This window comes from Hippoglossus stenolepis, chromosome 4, assembly GCF_022539355.2.
Source record: "Hippoglossus stenolepis isolate QCI-W04-F060 chromosome 4, HSTE1.2, whole genome shotgun sequence".
NCBI lineage: Eukaryota > Metazoa > Chordata > Actinopteri > Pleuronectiformes > Pleuronectidae > Hippoglossus > Hippoglossus stenolepis.
The window spans coordinates 22,649,028-22,665,988 of NC_061486.1; the positions used below are offsets into that span (position 1 = coordinate 22,649,028).

The following is a 16,961-nucleotide window of genomic DNA, read 5'->3' on the forward strand; positions in this document are numbered from 1 at the left end:
TCATTGACTTTAAGTGAGCATTTATTTTAATTATTACACACTCTATAGTGCATAACATATGTATTCTTGTATTTAGCAGTATATATAGTATGTATTTACATCTGCAGAGGGTTGGAGGGATAAGAAACTTTTAGTTGAGAGAGTTTTATTGTAAGATCGCATCTGCATTAAGAAACAAGAGCATACATGTATTCCAACAAATATACATTTAATACTGAAGGGCGTTTCATCTCAATTTACATATGTTTTATATATATGTGTATATATATATATATATATATATATATATATTATACATATATATATATAATATTTTGTCCACTCTATCTAACATATGCTCATGAAGATAAACTAAATTGGAAAAGAAGGAGTAAGGAAACTGCAATCCTTTTAATAGGCGTTCTTTTCTACATGGCATGCAGCTTTTTGCCATTACAATCCCAAGTAACATTTTGTCATTGCAAAAATAATGATAAATTGTGTTTTTACTCTTTACGGTTCTATCAGGTATTGAATCAACAACTCAATGCCACAAAATGTGAGCAAGGGAATTGTACTATTCTTTGTTTCTAAAAAGTGACAAGATAAAGACCCAGATATGCAGCTTCTGTCGAGAATGAACAAAAATAATAAAACGAATTAGTTGAACCATTAGAGACCTGCACTTTCTTATATTGATAGATCATCAATATATTCAATGTTACTTGGAGCTAATTGTTCATATTTGAACCCTCATCACCCTTATCTGGCTTTTGAAAAAGGCTCCTTCACTAAGGTCAGTTAACTGGCTCCACTGTGATATGTTCAGGGACTGATTGTGTTGTCTCTAAATAATAAAAACGTCAATGCGACAGATCCTGAATCCACGCCATGCATACAGTATATACTCGACCTCTATAGGTGCTTCTGTTCTGATGCACTATGTAAATGCCACATGCCAACTGATATTTACCAACTATTTACCCTAATACAAACATGCTATATGGGCTACTTATTGTGTCACCTCGTTCTCAATCACGGGTTTGGTAATATTACAATTAGTGTGTATACCTGGTTTTTGTATGAAATTACAGCTTAAGTCTTGCAAAATGCCCTTTTAGTTTGCATGTAGAAATATGTAGCCTATCATGATCACAGGGAATAGCTGTCGAGAGACAGTTGTGGACTTTATAATTTTATTATTGAAATATACCTGCAAAAGATTATCATCTTTAAGCTGCTTGCTAACTAATCAATATTCAGAATCTGTTCACCTTGCTTATTACTCTGCAATTTGAACCAGCGGCCTCCCGGCACACAGGTACACACACACCTATGACTCTAAGCATATGCAGTTAATTAGAGAGGTCATAGGTGAGTGGCCTTAACAAAACCCAGTCAAAGCTCCATGCTAGCAGACAGTATGTGCTGTTATTTAGCCATAAATGGAGAGTTCTGGTTTCATGTTCAGAACATGCAGGCAAAATAATGGGCAGCAAGCAACGGCTTTCATCTCACATACACCACCACTCTGTCGTGTTTGGATCCCTGTTTGCTGTCACAACTTTGCTTTGTTTATAGATGGAAAGCCGTGATAGAGGTTGGCACCTGTCATTATGTTGCTTTGACCTTTTTCATCACAGGCCTTATATAAAGTTCGGGCCACGTTAGACAGCAAATAATAATTACACAGCAGAGACATATTTTTTGAATGCAAAAAAAGCCTTTATTTTCAGTGTTTTCTGACGGAGCCCCTCTGGTGACTTTTGGGAGAAAAAGAAAAGATCTCGTGGCCACAACATAACGCGTGGGAATGAATCTGTTCCTTAATTACAAGACCTGGCGTACTTGGAACTTGGAAGCCTCTTGGATGAGAGATGAAACATTTTAGATAGATAGATTGTTTACAGATTTACATTGTGACGCCTGTGCAGCCAGTGTGTGTCAAACTAAAGGCCGTTATAGAGGCCACATCGCACTCATCCGAGCTGCTTCTTCAGTTGTGTTCGCCAGGTCTTGTTATTGAGGAACAGATTCATAACTTGTGGCCACGCCATATTGATCTCATTCCAGCGCATGGCTACACAATATTTTTGTCCCAAATGTCACCAGAGGGGCTCCATACATTCTCCACCTTGTATCAAATACAAAAAAGACAAAATTGATTCTTACAGTACAGTCAGTGCTGCTTGCAGCCATATTTTTACACATTTCCTGAGAGCTTTGTTCTCTCCCAGTGTCTTTATTAAAAAAAAAGCACAACTACATCACACACTGTTCAAAAAGACTGTCCCCATACCCCAACACCTTGCTAGTGCCACCGTGTCTGAATAGTTCAAGCAAACTCTGATGGTTCAAGTGCAAGTGTCTCTTTGTGCATGACAGCCTAAATTTACATGAACTATTGAACTACATCATCGTTGTCTTATAAGTACGACCCTCAACACTGGTCTTTCAAGTAATGACGAGATGTATATCCAGGATTAAACATTTTCTTTGTTTTTTCTGCCTCTAGATACTTGGTAAACCAGATGTACAAGGTCAAAGATAAAGAGCATATGTTTACTTGGAAAAAACTTTTCTCTCTCTTTGTTCTTGAACTGTAGCTTCACCATCTTGCATGACTTGGTTTCCCTTTAGAAAACAGGTTTCTGGTCAGGCAGACAGACAAACAAATTCTCAACAATAACTGTTCTTACAGATTCCTTATCTCTGTAAAACACAAACATATAAGACAAATAAGTAGGTTGTCTTTACGTCACATTTAAATGATACACAATGCACTGTCTGCCGTTAGGTTGCCCTACCTGCCCTTAGCACCTGTTTGTTTCAGAGTATTTAAGTCTTTCTCTTGAGATTTGCAATGGCCATTGTCTCTACCATTTTACAACTTAGTGACATTTGGGGGGTCATTGATATCAATCACCTCAAAGCCCAGGTTGTCAAATCCGTCTCTGGAGTGGTGGTGATGACCCTTGATATTGTGGAAACAATAGGCACAGTGTGCAGTCGCTATGGGCACCACTTTGGAGAAGTTGGAGAAATCTACTCTGTACCTCCCCTCCTTGCTTCTGGAAATGATGGGCAAGAAGTTGTAGCCCCACATGATTTCCGTAGGAATAAAGGAGGTCCGCACTTGGCAGGAGGAGCTGGTGGACTCAGCTGTGCCGTCTAGGAAGACGACCAGCTCAAAATCTTTTTGGTGGAGTGTGTCCACCGCCATCTCAAAGAAAGGGCTGCTCTTGTCAATGACGTGGTAGAGCGTGAGGGGGCATATGAAGAAGAGGTTGTCCTTCCCAGCATCCACCGTGAAGTCGATGTTCACCTGGTCCATGATGATGGTCTCCCCGTCTGGTGTGTATGTCGTTCTCAGCAGCTTGCCGTAGAGCTGGCTTCCTATCATCAGGGTCTTGCGCAGGTTGGCCACTCTGATTGACAGGCAGAGAGCACCATTTTTGGGGCTGATTACAGCCATGTCGCTGAAGGTGATGGTCTTTGCTCTCTTTTTAGGCAAAGAGATTTTGGACAGGATGATTCCACACATAAAGCAGTTGATAATGGCTCCAAGGAGGGACTGGATGATGAGAAGTGCCACAGCACCGGGACAGAGAGGGGTGAGAGCGCGTCCACCATACCCAATAGTTGTCTGGGTTTCTAGGGAATAGAGGAACGCTGTGGTGAGACCTACAACATTGTCAACACATGGAATGTGGTCCACTGGGGGGTTTTGCCACGTCAGGTCTCCATTGTTTCGGGAAATCCAGTACCACAGCAGGCCAAAGATGAACCAGCTGAGGGTGAAAGAGGCAATGAAGAAGAAGAGAACAAAACGCCACCGGATTTCCACAAAGGTGGTCCAGAAGTCAGCCAGGAAGGCAAAGTGTCTGCTGTAGTTGATGTTTCCATATTCAATGTTGCAGCGACCATCTTTGGTCACTAGTCTGCACCTGCGGCTCTTTCGCTCCACCAGACTGTCCTGGATACGTTTGTTCAAGGTTTCAAACATTTTCTCAAAGACCACGACCTATAAGACAATAATGAAGAATAAATATGCAGAAACCATATGAGTGCAAAATAGAAAAGCCATCATAAAGGTTTTCTGAAGGAAAAAACACCCTGATCTCCATTTGTCGAGTGAAATGAACATCACTTTATCAAAAGCAATCTCAATCTGCAGATAGCCGATTTGACACTGCAGCTGAAGCCCGACCACCCTATGTTGGTTGACAATGAGAAATCTCTTAAATGCAAGTAACAAAGTTCAGCATTAAAAAATGCAGCTAACAAATATACTTGAAAGAGATCCGCCACCACCTATCATTTAACCAGTCAGGCATTCACGGACCTTCTTAAACTGTCAGTCATCCACAAATACTATAATTCACTGCAATCAAATAAAAATGCCACCGTGACACTGGTGGTCAGGCGCTGAAAGGGAGGTGAAAAAAAAGATGAAATGCCATTTCATACTGTGCCAAGGATGAATATGATATAATTCCTACATATGTAGCAATGTTTATATATAATAAGCAAGGGATACTGTTAAATGCTATTAAATAAAAATATTGTTTGTGGTATTTAAGCATGAAATATTAAAACCTCATTATAGTTTCTATTGAACAACTGTCCTAATTCTCAAACTGTTTGTATTGCTCTCCTTCTCCAACGTTGTTACTCCTCTCCGGTCTCTCTATGTTCATGTCCAGTCTCATTTACTCCAACCTGCTGTTTCTGACTGCATCTTTAATCCTGACTGCAAAGGGGCGGAAAGTAAAAGACCTGAAGTCAATGAGAAAACAAAAGTTTCCACTGAGGCATAGCACATAACAGCCCGAAGTAAGGCTAATTATTTCTTTTCCCCGAGCAAGTGTCTCAACACAAGGATCACCTTTCTTTGTTGGATTTCGACGCAGCAAATGTTAGCGCTGCATTGAAACAATTTGGGCAAAAAAGTCCATCTACTCGCAGACATTGTAATCTTCGACTTAAGTCAGGCTCTGGGCTCTCGTAAGTCTGGAGCTTGATGGATGGTTGGCAGTACTGGCTGCACAGAGGTTTCCAAATAAGTATGGCCTCTGTTCTTGCCAAGTCTCGAAACTAGCCATTTGGATCGTGGCGTGCTTGTTAGAGAGTGTGAAATAGGGCAAAACGAGTGCGGTGACTTTGTGTTTTTGTTTTCGGCCCTCCGAGCTCACATCCAGTCATTTTGCCAAAAACTAAATCTGATAATCACACAATGTAGCGTGTGTGCAGGCTTTGATCATTTTGGAAGTAAAACCTTATCATTAGGTCAGCATGTTTTCATGCTGTAACAATAAATATGCTCATAGGTATTTAAATTATATGTATGACAAGTAACTCTAAACTATTACACAGCCGTGTGAAGAGCTCATTACCACACAGCTTTAAATGTAGGAGTCTTTCATTTAACTTTCATCACTCAGACTCAAAGCATTCCTGACCTCAAGATTGACCAGAGTTAAAATGGTTTGGAGGTAATAAATCAAGCAAAGACTAAAAATCACTTATATCTATTCTTTTTAATTGTTTTCCTTTATTTTTCTGGTATTTTTCCTTGGACTGCCGTCACTACACAGGTCATTTCAATGTGTCTTCACTGCTTGTCATGGATTGGCTGTATCAAATATGTTCTTCAGTGGTACATTATGGTCCAAATACAGAGTCCTGTACTAATATGCTGTTTCAGGTTTAAATGTTTTAGACTGTTCTATCCTTACATCTATAAAATGTATCCCAAGAAACTAACTGTTATTCTTATTTGACTATTATTCTTATTATTCTTATTATTGGAGACTGATGTGTTTTTTCTCTTTCTAAAAAGAATTACAATGGAAAAAACAAAAATTTGGTTGTAGTTTGTTAACAGTGTTGCTTCTGTTGCATGAACTCCCATGAGGATCCCTATTACTTTAATTCAACCTACTTTACATGTCTCCAGTGAGCCTCTGGGCCTTGTTTGTAGAAAATATTTTGTCAATTCAACACAAGACAACTTTTTTAGCTAATTTAAAATGTATATCTTTTTTTTATACGTTTAATTCATTCACCGACCAAACAAAACAATTTAAATGCAAATACAAAATCCCAAATCTTGAATGAAAAGAAGCAGCAAGAAGAATGATCTTATCTAATCTGCCCCTTGTTCACAAGACATTAATTACCAAAGCAAATAATTCAAAAGATTGATAGAGGTTTATCATATATAGAAAGAAAATGAATCAGTCCATGTATTTGCAGAAATAAAACATTAAGGAAAGATCCTTAATGGTTTTTTTCAGTCACAGAGGCAATCCTACATAACATGAAATTAAGCCAAGATATAATCACCACATTCTTTCAATAATGGACGGATTATAAAAAATAAGCTGAAGGTCCGTCAGCCCAAACTCACCTCTACAATAGGGAGTGAAAATCGATTTGATGCACTTCCAAGGGGTCATGAACGGCCCTTTCTCCAGCTTTGCCTTCTCCCGTCTCCGTCTGTGTCCTTCTCCTCCTCCCTTAACAACTGACTGAGACAGGTGATAGGTGTGTCCTCCCACCTCTCCTGCCTGTTCACCAGCACCTGTGTGCATTTATACTGTCCTCGGTCCTCTGTGCTGGAATCAGCCAGGTGATGTTTACGCCCACAGAGACATCGAGTGCCCCCCACACAGACACACACACATGCACACACACTCACATGCATACCCCCCTCCCCGCTCCATTAAGTTGTGTTTACTCCACAGATGCCTGACACCAAGGGCCAAGCTGACCTCTATCAGCCACACTCCCAGTTTACTTCATGCTGCAGACTTTTACAGTTGTTTCTGGTTTGTTTTCATTCAAGGTTAAGTTTATGTTTCTGGTACTCTCTAAAAACAACACTCGTTTTTATTGGCACTGTTTTGGGGGAGATGCATTCTTCTCAGTGGGTGCAGAGTGTGCTTCTTCTCACATGACATTAATATGTTGTAATAATAATAATGTGTTCATCGAAAAAAGGAGAATGTAACTGATTTTGAATTTATAAAGGCATGTTAGGCTTAGTAGTGTCGCTTTTTATCAAACATCAGCACTTCACAGCTCGGAACAGCACCGTCATTTCGGCTCCGAGCAACAACTCAAGACTGATGAAGTATCAGGACCGATGCTACATAAATAGGTGATGGAGTGAGACAACAAAACTGGAGTGATTAAAAAGGAGATGCTCCAGATCCAAAGAGATAGCTCTCCAGGGCCAGACAGGAACCGAATCAGTTCATGAGCCCAAGATGTTCGGAATGCCGAGAGGAGAATGGTTGTGTATTGGGATGGGAGTCATTTTTCAACTCCATTGTTCCCCATGAAAGTGACAGAAAAGGCTGCAGTATTACCTTACATGCTGCAGATTGTGTACACTTTTGACAACCACAATACATAACCGTTGACACACCACTAGATTAGGCTTGTCTGCTTTATTTTTTCTAAAGGCTTGCTTTTGTTAAAAAAAAATAAAGCTTTTTGTATTTAAGGATTTTCTTTTATTCAAGAGGTGTTGTGCCTGTTTGTTTAATCAACTCCCTTGTTCTCATCCCTTTCGTATCAGACAATAGGCTGGCGAATAGCCACCACAGTATGCGCACTGTTTGTTGGACTGGTTCAGCAGCTTCAGAGTTGCAGAGGCCACGCTTGATTGACAGTATTGCAATCGGAGACAGTTACTGCCACTCAATAATAATGTTAGAAACAAATCAATAACAGATAAGGCAACGCTGTTTCCATACATGATAAGAAAACTACGGGAATAAAGTTCAATCAATGGAGCCGATCATCAAGATCTTACAGGTACCAAACTACAGATGGTGAGTTCTAGTTGCTCTGTGACTATAATGATTGTAAGAACAACACAAAACAGGGGTTTGGTTTGTTGTTGAGATAAGTGAATGCTATATATAACATTTCTGACATTTTTACGGGTTTTTAATGCATTTCTTAATAATAATTAAATTATTGTAAGTCAAAACCTATGAAATGGCTTAAATGCAATAAATCAAACTGTCAATTTCATAAGCATTGTCAGTTCAATAATTGCATTATTTAAGGAGATTACTGCACAAATTCATAAATGAAGAGTACAGGGATAATATTTCCAAATATACATTAATATCATACCGTGCATTAGACAGTAAACTAATTTCTTATTTCTATTCAATGTTGCCACCTCTGGTGACAGGCTCACACTGTGGTATATGTAAACAGACATGCATGTTTACCGTTGCACTTATGATAAGCTGATTAGTACACAAACACAACACCGCCACCGTGAGCCCACACTGAATAGAAATACTTGTTGCAGCACTTAAGTTCCTTTGATAACTAGATGTCTTGTGGGGAGGGTAAACAATGGCAGTTTCTCTCCACATCAGTTGGAGCACTCAGAGGAATAGTGTTGGTTTCTGTGTCAGTTTCTGTCAATCAACTGTAGGGACAGGAGGGTGGCAGCAAATTACCTGCTAAGCCTTCACTATTCATGAGGTGCTAAGCAGTGTAACATTAAGTTCAAATGGAAATCTGTCATGTAGATGTTGCTCCTGACTTGTGGATATGTATGTGACACCTTTCTCACTCATGTGCAATTAATTGCCAAGTTTAAAATAATGGTAATTGCTGGTGAAACTAACCTGCAATTAAATGTTTAAAACTCGCTCCACTCAATACAAACAAATACAAAGGCAACATCGAGCAGATCGGTATCTGTGGGTTCAAAAGTCATTAAGAGACATCCTACCGAAACTGTAAGGTTAATATCTTCAGTGTGGATCACTTTGCTTAACCTGAGCTCTTTTTCCCAATGTCTGTAGAATCAGTTTAAGAATTAAGGAATTTAAAAATGCCCATTCACTTGCTGTTGAGTTTTCTGGACAATAACTGGCTCTGTTCACACATGTGCTCAATCGGACATTACTCAGATGTTATATTTGGGATCTGGCAGGGTAAAGTCTGTTGAATGTCCAATCTAAATCATTCAGATATTTACATTCACATATACAGCTCCTCCGATCAAGTTCAGGGTTGTAAATGCATGTGTTACGAAGTAAGCATTTGACAGTGAGCGGCATCTCCTTTAAGGGACTAGTATGTAGGATTCAGTGGCTTCTAGTGGTGACGTTGCATATGGCAACAAACACGATGTTAAAATGCAAAAGGCCCTCAGCATTCAGAGTGTCTGTTCCAGGTCAGTGTAAACACAAAACAGGCTCTGTGGAAAAGTACCTTCTGCTTCGATAATAACAGCTGTTTTCAGACATGCCCTGAAGTTGAGATATTTTCCTGAAACTTACCAAAGGGGCTGTTTGTGAGAACGCAAACATCCAGGTCAATTGTTTCCGACCTATTTGCCCGACCTTTTCCTGCGAGCACCTGAGCTAAATGTCAAGCAATTGGAAGAAAACGAATATCTCTGGATAAGATAAAGGAGCCATACATGTAGAGGACCACAACCAAAAATGTCAACTTGAAAAGACACGAGATGAGATTCAAGAGCTTTTGGCTGCTTGACACAGCGGAATTTACTTGGCATGTCCTGTCTCCTGCATGCTTTACCCAAGCGCCACCCCTCGCCTTAATGTTCCTGTTGTTGTCTGACCTGTACAACATTCTACAGCGTTCTTTATATGTGAAATGCGTGGCTGAATATAAAGGGATGATTCTAATGCCTTTTTCAGACGTGACCTGTGTGTAGAATCCTTCCAACGTGTTCACAACAGCATCAAATCCTTCGCATTATTCAGGCGAGAGGTGGAGCAGCCGGGTGCAGCAGACAGAGGCCGGAGGTAAAGTATTAAATCAGCTGTGGAGATCACGTGATTTTCTTGACAACACATCAGCGTCAGCTCTTATCTCCACAAACTCTTTTAACATCTTCGTCGGTGCCTTCTTTGTGTATGACACAACTTTGTATGACACCGGAGGTATTTGTTTTCTTCATTGTTGCATCGGTCGCACGTTCACAAGCGTCATCAACCCCCCCCACTCGCTGGTGGTGAATCCAGCGGGGGATCCCCTGCTGTGTTCACACATCGGAACTCCTGGATTTTTTTACGGGCATTTTTCTAGGAGGCCAGGCGGAGAAATTCAGCAGAGACTGCGACGCGTGTCACTCAGAAATTTGTGGTCACACAGGCAAGTTCTCCAGGATGAAAATATGGAGGAACTACGGAGTTCAGTGCATGTTTGAAAGCAGCTTAAGTAAACAAGACAACATCGATTGTTAGTTTCAGGTAATTGTATCCTATTGATATGTTACAATTCTACCAATAGATCCCCCTACATCCTGCTGACTGGACTTTTAAGGGTTTGACTTGGGTTTCAACCCAGTGCTCATGATACTTTTAACATTTTTGATAAATCTTTTCAGTTGGGAATCAGGGAAAAAAATCTATTGCAGTCAGAAAATAATTAATAAAATCTTTTAATTAGTGTTCTTGTGACTAGAAATGAAGCCTTTGTGCTTTTCTCCTTTTTGATTTGTGATTCAGACGTGCTTTGGCAACACACACAAATAGTTAAAGCATTCGTTATGTAGCTTCATATTTTAAGATCTATTTGACTGAGGTTGTGCATGAGTGTGTGTGGGGCGTCAGTGTGTTTGTGTGAATGGAAACAATACCAGGGGTGGGGGGGACTGTACATGTATGGCAGCCATTTTGCTGGGTCAGCATGTCAGTGAGCATTCTTATTCCGCATCCATCTTTCTCAGAGTAAAAATGGCAAAGTGTTAAATGCCAAGCTTTGCTGCTTGTGAACATACAAGCCTGTCCATCTTGTTTGTGGAATTCAGAGATTTAGGCATGCAGTAAAACAGCAAGCTGTTGAGATTGTAATGATCTTAGGATCTATGCAAACAGAATTGTTGCCTTTGGGTGCAATGTGCATATCAATAGGAGCCTGCAGACGAGGGCTTTGACTGTCAAGGCTGAATGACAACACAGAGGAGAAGCTTGGCCAACAGGGCTTTTGGGGATTTTCCACCACAGGAGTAAGACGTTGATTGATTGTCCACCAAATACACAAAAAAAACCCACTGGGCTTCATCAAAAACTAATGGAATCACCTATGTTGTTATAATACATCATCTCCTGAATTGCTCTGTGGTTCACATAAACTCTGATACACCTGCCGTCCAGAATTTCAGAGCCGTTAAAAATTTGTAAAAGCTGCCGGCCAGGTTTTAGTTTGAAAATTCCGGGGCTGCATTTTAGTCTGAACGAGCAGAAACAGAGATATTTGGAAACGATGTTGTAGACAATCACAACCACTCTTATTTTTCTGTCATGACGTTGCCTTTGCTGATTCGTCAGGCTCCTATCAACTGACCCCCTTCCAGAAGAAAACAACTGGCATCCGCCTCGACTTCCAGCGAACACAACAGGGATAATCAATCACAAGCGTTGCTGACCGTGTTGTCTTTGCTCACAGCTGTTTATACAATACTGCTTACATGCGTAGGAGATGAGGTGTTATTCCAGCTATCAGTTTTTAGACAAGTTAGTATTGGACAGGGATTAAAACTGATACAGAACCAAAACGCTCGTGTGGACAGAGATTGTGCATAGTTGTATAGATGTATGTTCTTTTAACTATATCCCACTTATGTTGGGATATAGCTACTGCAGTTTTCCGGTTTGTACAATATTGTAAAGGGTCTTTGGGGAGTTCCTCTTCGCCTGCTGAATAAAACAGCAGTTTGGAGGTCCCAGAGGCCACAGGGGATGGGGGGGGGGGTCACAGGGAGCTCACATCATTTTCATCCAACACTCAATATCCTCATTAAAACCCTGCCTTCCCGTCGTATGCCCACCACTCAAAGGCTGATTAGGAAGCCACATAGCCTGAACAAGTAAGTCAGCGAAAGTGAAAGGAAATAGGAAATTCACTGCCCCCACACACACACACACACACACACACACACACACACACACACACACACACACACACACACACACACACACACACACACTTCTCATCGGAGGCACGGCCAGTCATGGCATGTGGGTAAAGAGCATGAATTCAATTCAACTGTACGATGTAATGTGACACCTGGCGACAAAATCCACATGAGAACAATGACCTATTGTTCCATTTGAAGGATTATACCTTTTCTCAGTTGTGGATACAACAACACAGCCACTGTATTACATGTCATATATTTTCACAGTCCTTTATCCTTCTTTCATGGCGACTTTAATTTTATTATGATTCTTTTTTGGTATCTCAAAGGCTCTTTCGATATTCTCTAATACGAGCCTGTGGTTACAAACACTAATCTCTGCTTTGCAGTGGTTATAATGACAGTCTGCCAGCGCTTCCCTGTGTATTGAGACACAGCCCTGTTGGAAGAGAAGGTGTCTCTATAACTTGTCTATTAACCCCTCCAGGTATATGTTGTGAAGCAGGAAGGTGCCAGAGATCTCACCACCACCCCCCCGCCTGCAGGAATGCTCAAGAGCCTTTGCCACTCAGTAAGAGCTCAGCATGACAGTAGTTCCTAGAAGAATAAAGTACTTCTTCAACACACAATCAATAGAGGAGTAGACTTTTGTAAAGCATGGATGCCAAACCTTTCTGTCAGTGATGGCCTTGGACTGAAATATGGCAAAGGCTACAGGGACTGAATAGCGGTCTGAAACATTGGACAATGACTATTTTGGTAAATAAATTGGGATTCACTTCTAAAGACTTATATCTATCAGGTCTTTGAATGATTCTCCAAATATTAATAATAATAATAATAATAAAGTTTAAATAGAAAATACTTTAAGTCCCCCTTGCGGTATTTGGAGGGACATTAACAAGAACTTAAACCTGTAGTTTAGTTTGAATTGCGCTCTTGATGTCATGGAAGGTTGCGAGCCGAAAATCTGTCCACCATTTCTATCAACTACTTAATTCATGTCGCTCTTGCAGAAAAAGAGCACACAGGCAGCCTGTTCAGAACAGGTATTATCATCCATCCACAAGTGTTCAGCGCTAAGTACAAGTCCGAATGCACCCAAATGTGCCCATCAGAGCTGCAGCTTCACCCTGCTTCAGACTGTCCGTCTCTGATGGATTATGACAAGCAATCAATATCAATCCACGGTTTCATCTGTTACAGCTCTTATGAATTTGATAAAACTTCTAAAATGTCTCAGATATGGGATATACAAGAGTTTAGACCTAATTCCATACAAGGATCAAAGGAACCCAACCCCCCACCGTCCTAGTCAAACCGCTGCTCTCTTCTATACCTCTTTCGTCCACAGTGTGTCACTGTGCATGGATAGTGGCGCTCAGACCAGGATCAGTCTCATTCTGTTCATTCATTGCTAAACATAAAAGAGCTGCAGATCATTGATGGCTAATTGCGAACAGTGATCTCTGCATAGCACAATACTCATTTATAGTGTTTACAATTTGAGGGTAAATCTTCATCATCAAGAAAAGCTAAGGAAATACACACGTGTCATATTAGGACTATTGTATTAACACACATATAAAGATGCATCTGTGAAGATTCCTCATCTTTCTATCCATGTAATAAAATAATCACCCTCGGCTCTCGGCACTCTACTCCAATGAGCCTGTGCGAAACAGTTTAGACCTTCTATTTCAGTATGAAGCAAAATCTGAATGTTGTTGTTTCTGACAAAAGTGTAGTGGTCATCGGATATAGAATTGCATAGGACCTCCTCTGTGGATACTTGAGCATTCTCTGCACAAGATAAAAACACGCTACAGTGTCTCTAAATAATGTATTCCCATATAACAAGCATGGTGCTGCGCTATAGATCTTCACACTCACATTATTCATAATTTAAATACTATTAGATGTACTCATTCCCTAAAGTTAAGCTTCCATTTAAAAGGTACCGTATAGATAAGGAGTATGGAAGCTCCTAAATAGTGTTTTTATAAATATACATATAAAATGATTTATTGTACCAACATATTGACACTGATGAATTTGTTACAGTTAAAGCTACACCAGCTTGCTCAGATGGATTGTTTAATAATTTACACATTTTCCATTGCAAACATACCTTGCCGCTTCATGCATTCCCCGGTTCTTCTGTTAAAGTCTGGCCTTCATCTCTGCTCTTTGTGTAAAACATTTGCATTTGGTTGAACAGTTAAATATTACCATATGCAAGAGCAGCTTTAACTACAACTTCTCATTTACTCAGTCCTAACCATAGAGCCTTTATAAAGATGGACATTGCGTCTCCTTCTGTACAATCCAGACATTTAAACAAAAATATTCTGGATACGAACGCCGCAATCTTGCACATTTGGAGCCAGAGTCTGCGGAGTAGCGATTGGGGAAAGGAGCCGCAGCAGCGAGGTCCTGTCGAGACACGCGTTCGACCAATCATGAGTCAGTCTCAGGTGTCAATCATGACTTTTCAGCTGATTTTATAGCATCAAATAACTAATAAAACCAAACTCACCAAAACATCAGTGTGATAAGAAGTAGCTCAAATGTATTTGATGTATACTTTGACTTTTTAGTTTGGTCCATGTCCCATCCACTAACATGGAGGAGGTGGGATATATGACCTACACTGCAACCAGCCACTAGATGGTGATTGAGATGCTTTGAATTCACTTTTGGGGGGTTGCCATGTCGGCCATCTTTATATACAGTCTATGTTACTCCCGCGTGACAAATCTTTGCAGGAATATCTCAGACTCAATTCTCTGTCCATTCATGCCCTTGCAGTCATATGTTTGTTGTGTTAGTCCTTTTTTTTTTGTTCAGGGACACTAATAACAATGCAGTTCATCGCGGTGCCATAAACCCCGACAAGAGGATCAATCAGAGCTAATGAAGCCTGGGAGGAGGTGAGAGAAATCGAGGAGGGATGGAGCCATAGGGCAGTGAAGGGGAGAGTGTGGAGGGGGTGGGGTGGGGGTGCAGGGGTTTGCTGGAGGACAAAGAATACTAGAGCCAATGGAGCAGAGAGAGGATTAAGAAAAAACGACGACGCCTCTTCACTCCACACAGGGGAAGAACTAATTCCTCTTCCCTCAGCTATGGCCTCTGAAATAATCGTTTCTCCACCCGATGGCCTGACGCACTTTCTGGCTGTGGGGCTTCTGTGGACAGGCCAGAGACCACACTGACCCACGATATGCCACGATCCCTTCAGAGCTGTCTCAGCAGAATGGGCAAATCAAATATTTACATGACGTTGATGACTTTTAAAAATCTCGACAAATTTCATGCAGAATTAAGCCTCCGTTTACATGCTGCGTGCAACGTCGATTGTTTACCAGTCTGCAGGAAGGAGACCAGGAATAGCACATACTGAACGTGGAGGAGATACAGCTCACTTTATTTCATATGGAAATGCCTATATTGAAGAATATTAAATCAGACTCCGGACATGCATGACACTGTGTTATTTGTGTTGGGTGTCTTCATCCTGCAGTTCATTTTAGCGACATAATCCACAGTTTGATATGGCTAATGGAACGTCTATTAAAGTGCCAATGAAAAGCCTGCTCTGTTGTGTTACCTGCATCCCTTTATCTTTATGCAAATGGATCCACAACATACACAAGTTTCCAGCGAGCTCTGGTAATAATGGATGTGCCAAGAAGCTTTATTAATGCGTGATTAATGTGAGCCAGTGCAGTCATCTGAGTGGATTTCTCGGCAGGGTGAACGGTGGAGGCAATAAGGTGGAAGGGGGGGCTGATCTCTGATCAATAAAAGGGTAACGCCAGAAGGGGAAATAATTACACATGGCCTGGATCTGAACCACTGGGGGCTATGTAGTAACGGGCACTTCACCAGCGCTGCTGAGATTAGCACCTGTACACCTGGAGCGAGCGCGGCCCAGAGGTCGTATCCCTCAGCCAAATCCCAAGCTTCTCGTTATTGCGGCATCACCCCCCCCCCCTCTTGATGCTCCATAATCTGCTGTTATTGGCTCCTCAGCCGGGCAGTGGCTGAGGGGGGGGATATCTCCCAGTCATCTCACTGCACCCCTGCGACTGGCGGGGGAAGGTTCGGGAGGGAGAGTGTGCATGAAGGGAAAAAGGGAGGTTGCTGTCATAAATCACCCAAACTCATAGCAGGAAGTACATGAGGAGGCTTCGTGGTGATAGCTTCCCCTTTTGCTCCTCCCCCCTCTTGTCATCATCTCCTTATCTCTCTCTCTCTCTCTCTCTCTCTCTCTCTCTCTCTCTCTCTCTCTCTCTCTCTCTCTCTCTCTCTTTGCTCTCACTGTCGTTGCTCCTCCTCCGCTATGTCGAGTCTGCATTCATTTTCCTCTGTGCAATAATGACTCAATGTCCACTATCCATCGATCTGTCTGTCTCTATCTCTGCAGTGTATGTCCACAGTCCTCTTGCCCACAGCAGTTACTGAAGGTAATTTAAAATATGACGCATAAATGAGCCCACAGACTCCATTCTGTGGCTAAGCTATTCGACTTGACTTTACGGGTGAACATCGCCTTCTGACCACACTGCTCATCATCATCATGGTGGATGCGATGGCAATGTGGCCAAGCCGAGGTCTAACCACTTTGGCTTCAGCATTAACTGTACGTTGAGGAATACCGGACGGAAATCAATGGAAGTGAAACCAAATCTGATTGGTTGTGGAATTCTGAAGAGAAATTCCCGGTCCAAATATCCCTGTCAATATATATCTGCCACTACTTCATCCATTTTTCTCTCAAACGACTTTGTTACTGTCTTCTGCTTCTTCTCTTTCTTATCTCTCTATCTTTTCTTAAGACTCTTTTTCTCTGCTTCCACTTTATATCACTCTCAATCCCATGGGGCTTCTTTTTCAACTGCAGTTTTAGAGCAATTGATTACAGCACACCCCTCTTCACCATCGCTCTTCCCCTGTCTGCATCCTGCAACACACACACACACACACACACACACACATTTACACACACTCTCATCTCTCTATTCCCACCTCTCACTGTACCACTGTA

At 41.3% G+C, this 16,961-nt stretch overlaps 1 protein-coding gene across 1 annotated transcript; it reads right to left on the minus strand.

The window, feature by feature from the left end:
* Positions 1-1,682: 1,682 nt before the first annotated feature.
* kcnj1a.1 (potassium inwardly rectifying channel subfamily J member 1a, tandem duplicate 1) lies at positions 1,683-6,536 on the minus strand. Its single transcript, XM_035153538.2, has 2 exons — positions 6,392-6,536; positions 1,683-4,003 (listed from the first exon to the last, which is right to left on the minus strand). Exon 2 carries the CDS (start codon positions 3,983-3,985, stop codon positions 2,864-2,866), a length of 1,122 nt encoding a protein of 373 aa, XP_035009429.1. The 5' UTR covers positions 3,986-4,003; positions 6,392-6,536; the 3' UTR covers positions 1,683-2,863.
* Positions 6,537-16,961: the final 10,425 nt, after the last annotated feature.

Bases quoted from the DNA above. Each gene is read 5' to 3' on its own strand.
- kcnj1a.1 (XM_035153538.2), bottom strand. From the start codon at position 3,985: ATGTTTGAAACCTTGAACAAACGTATCCAGGACAGTCTGGTGGAGCGA.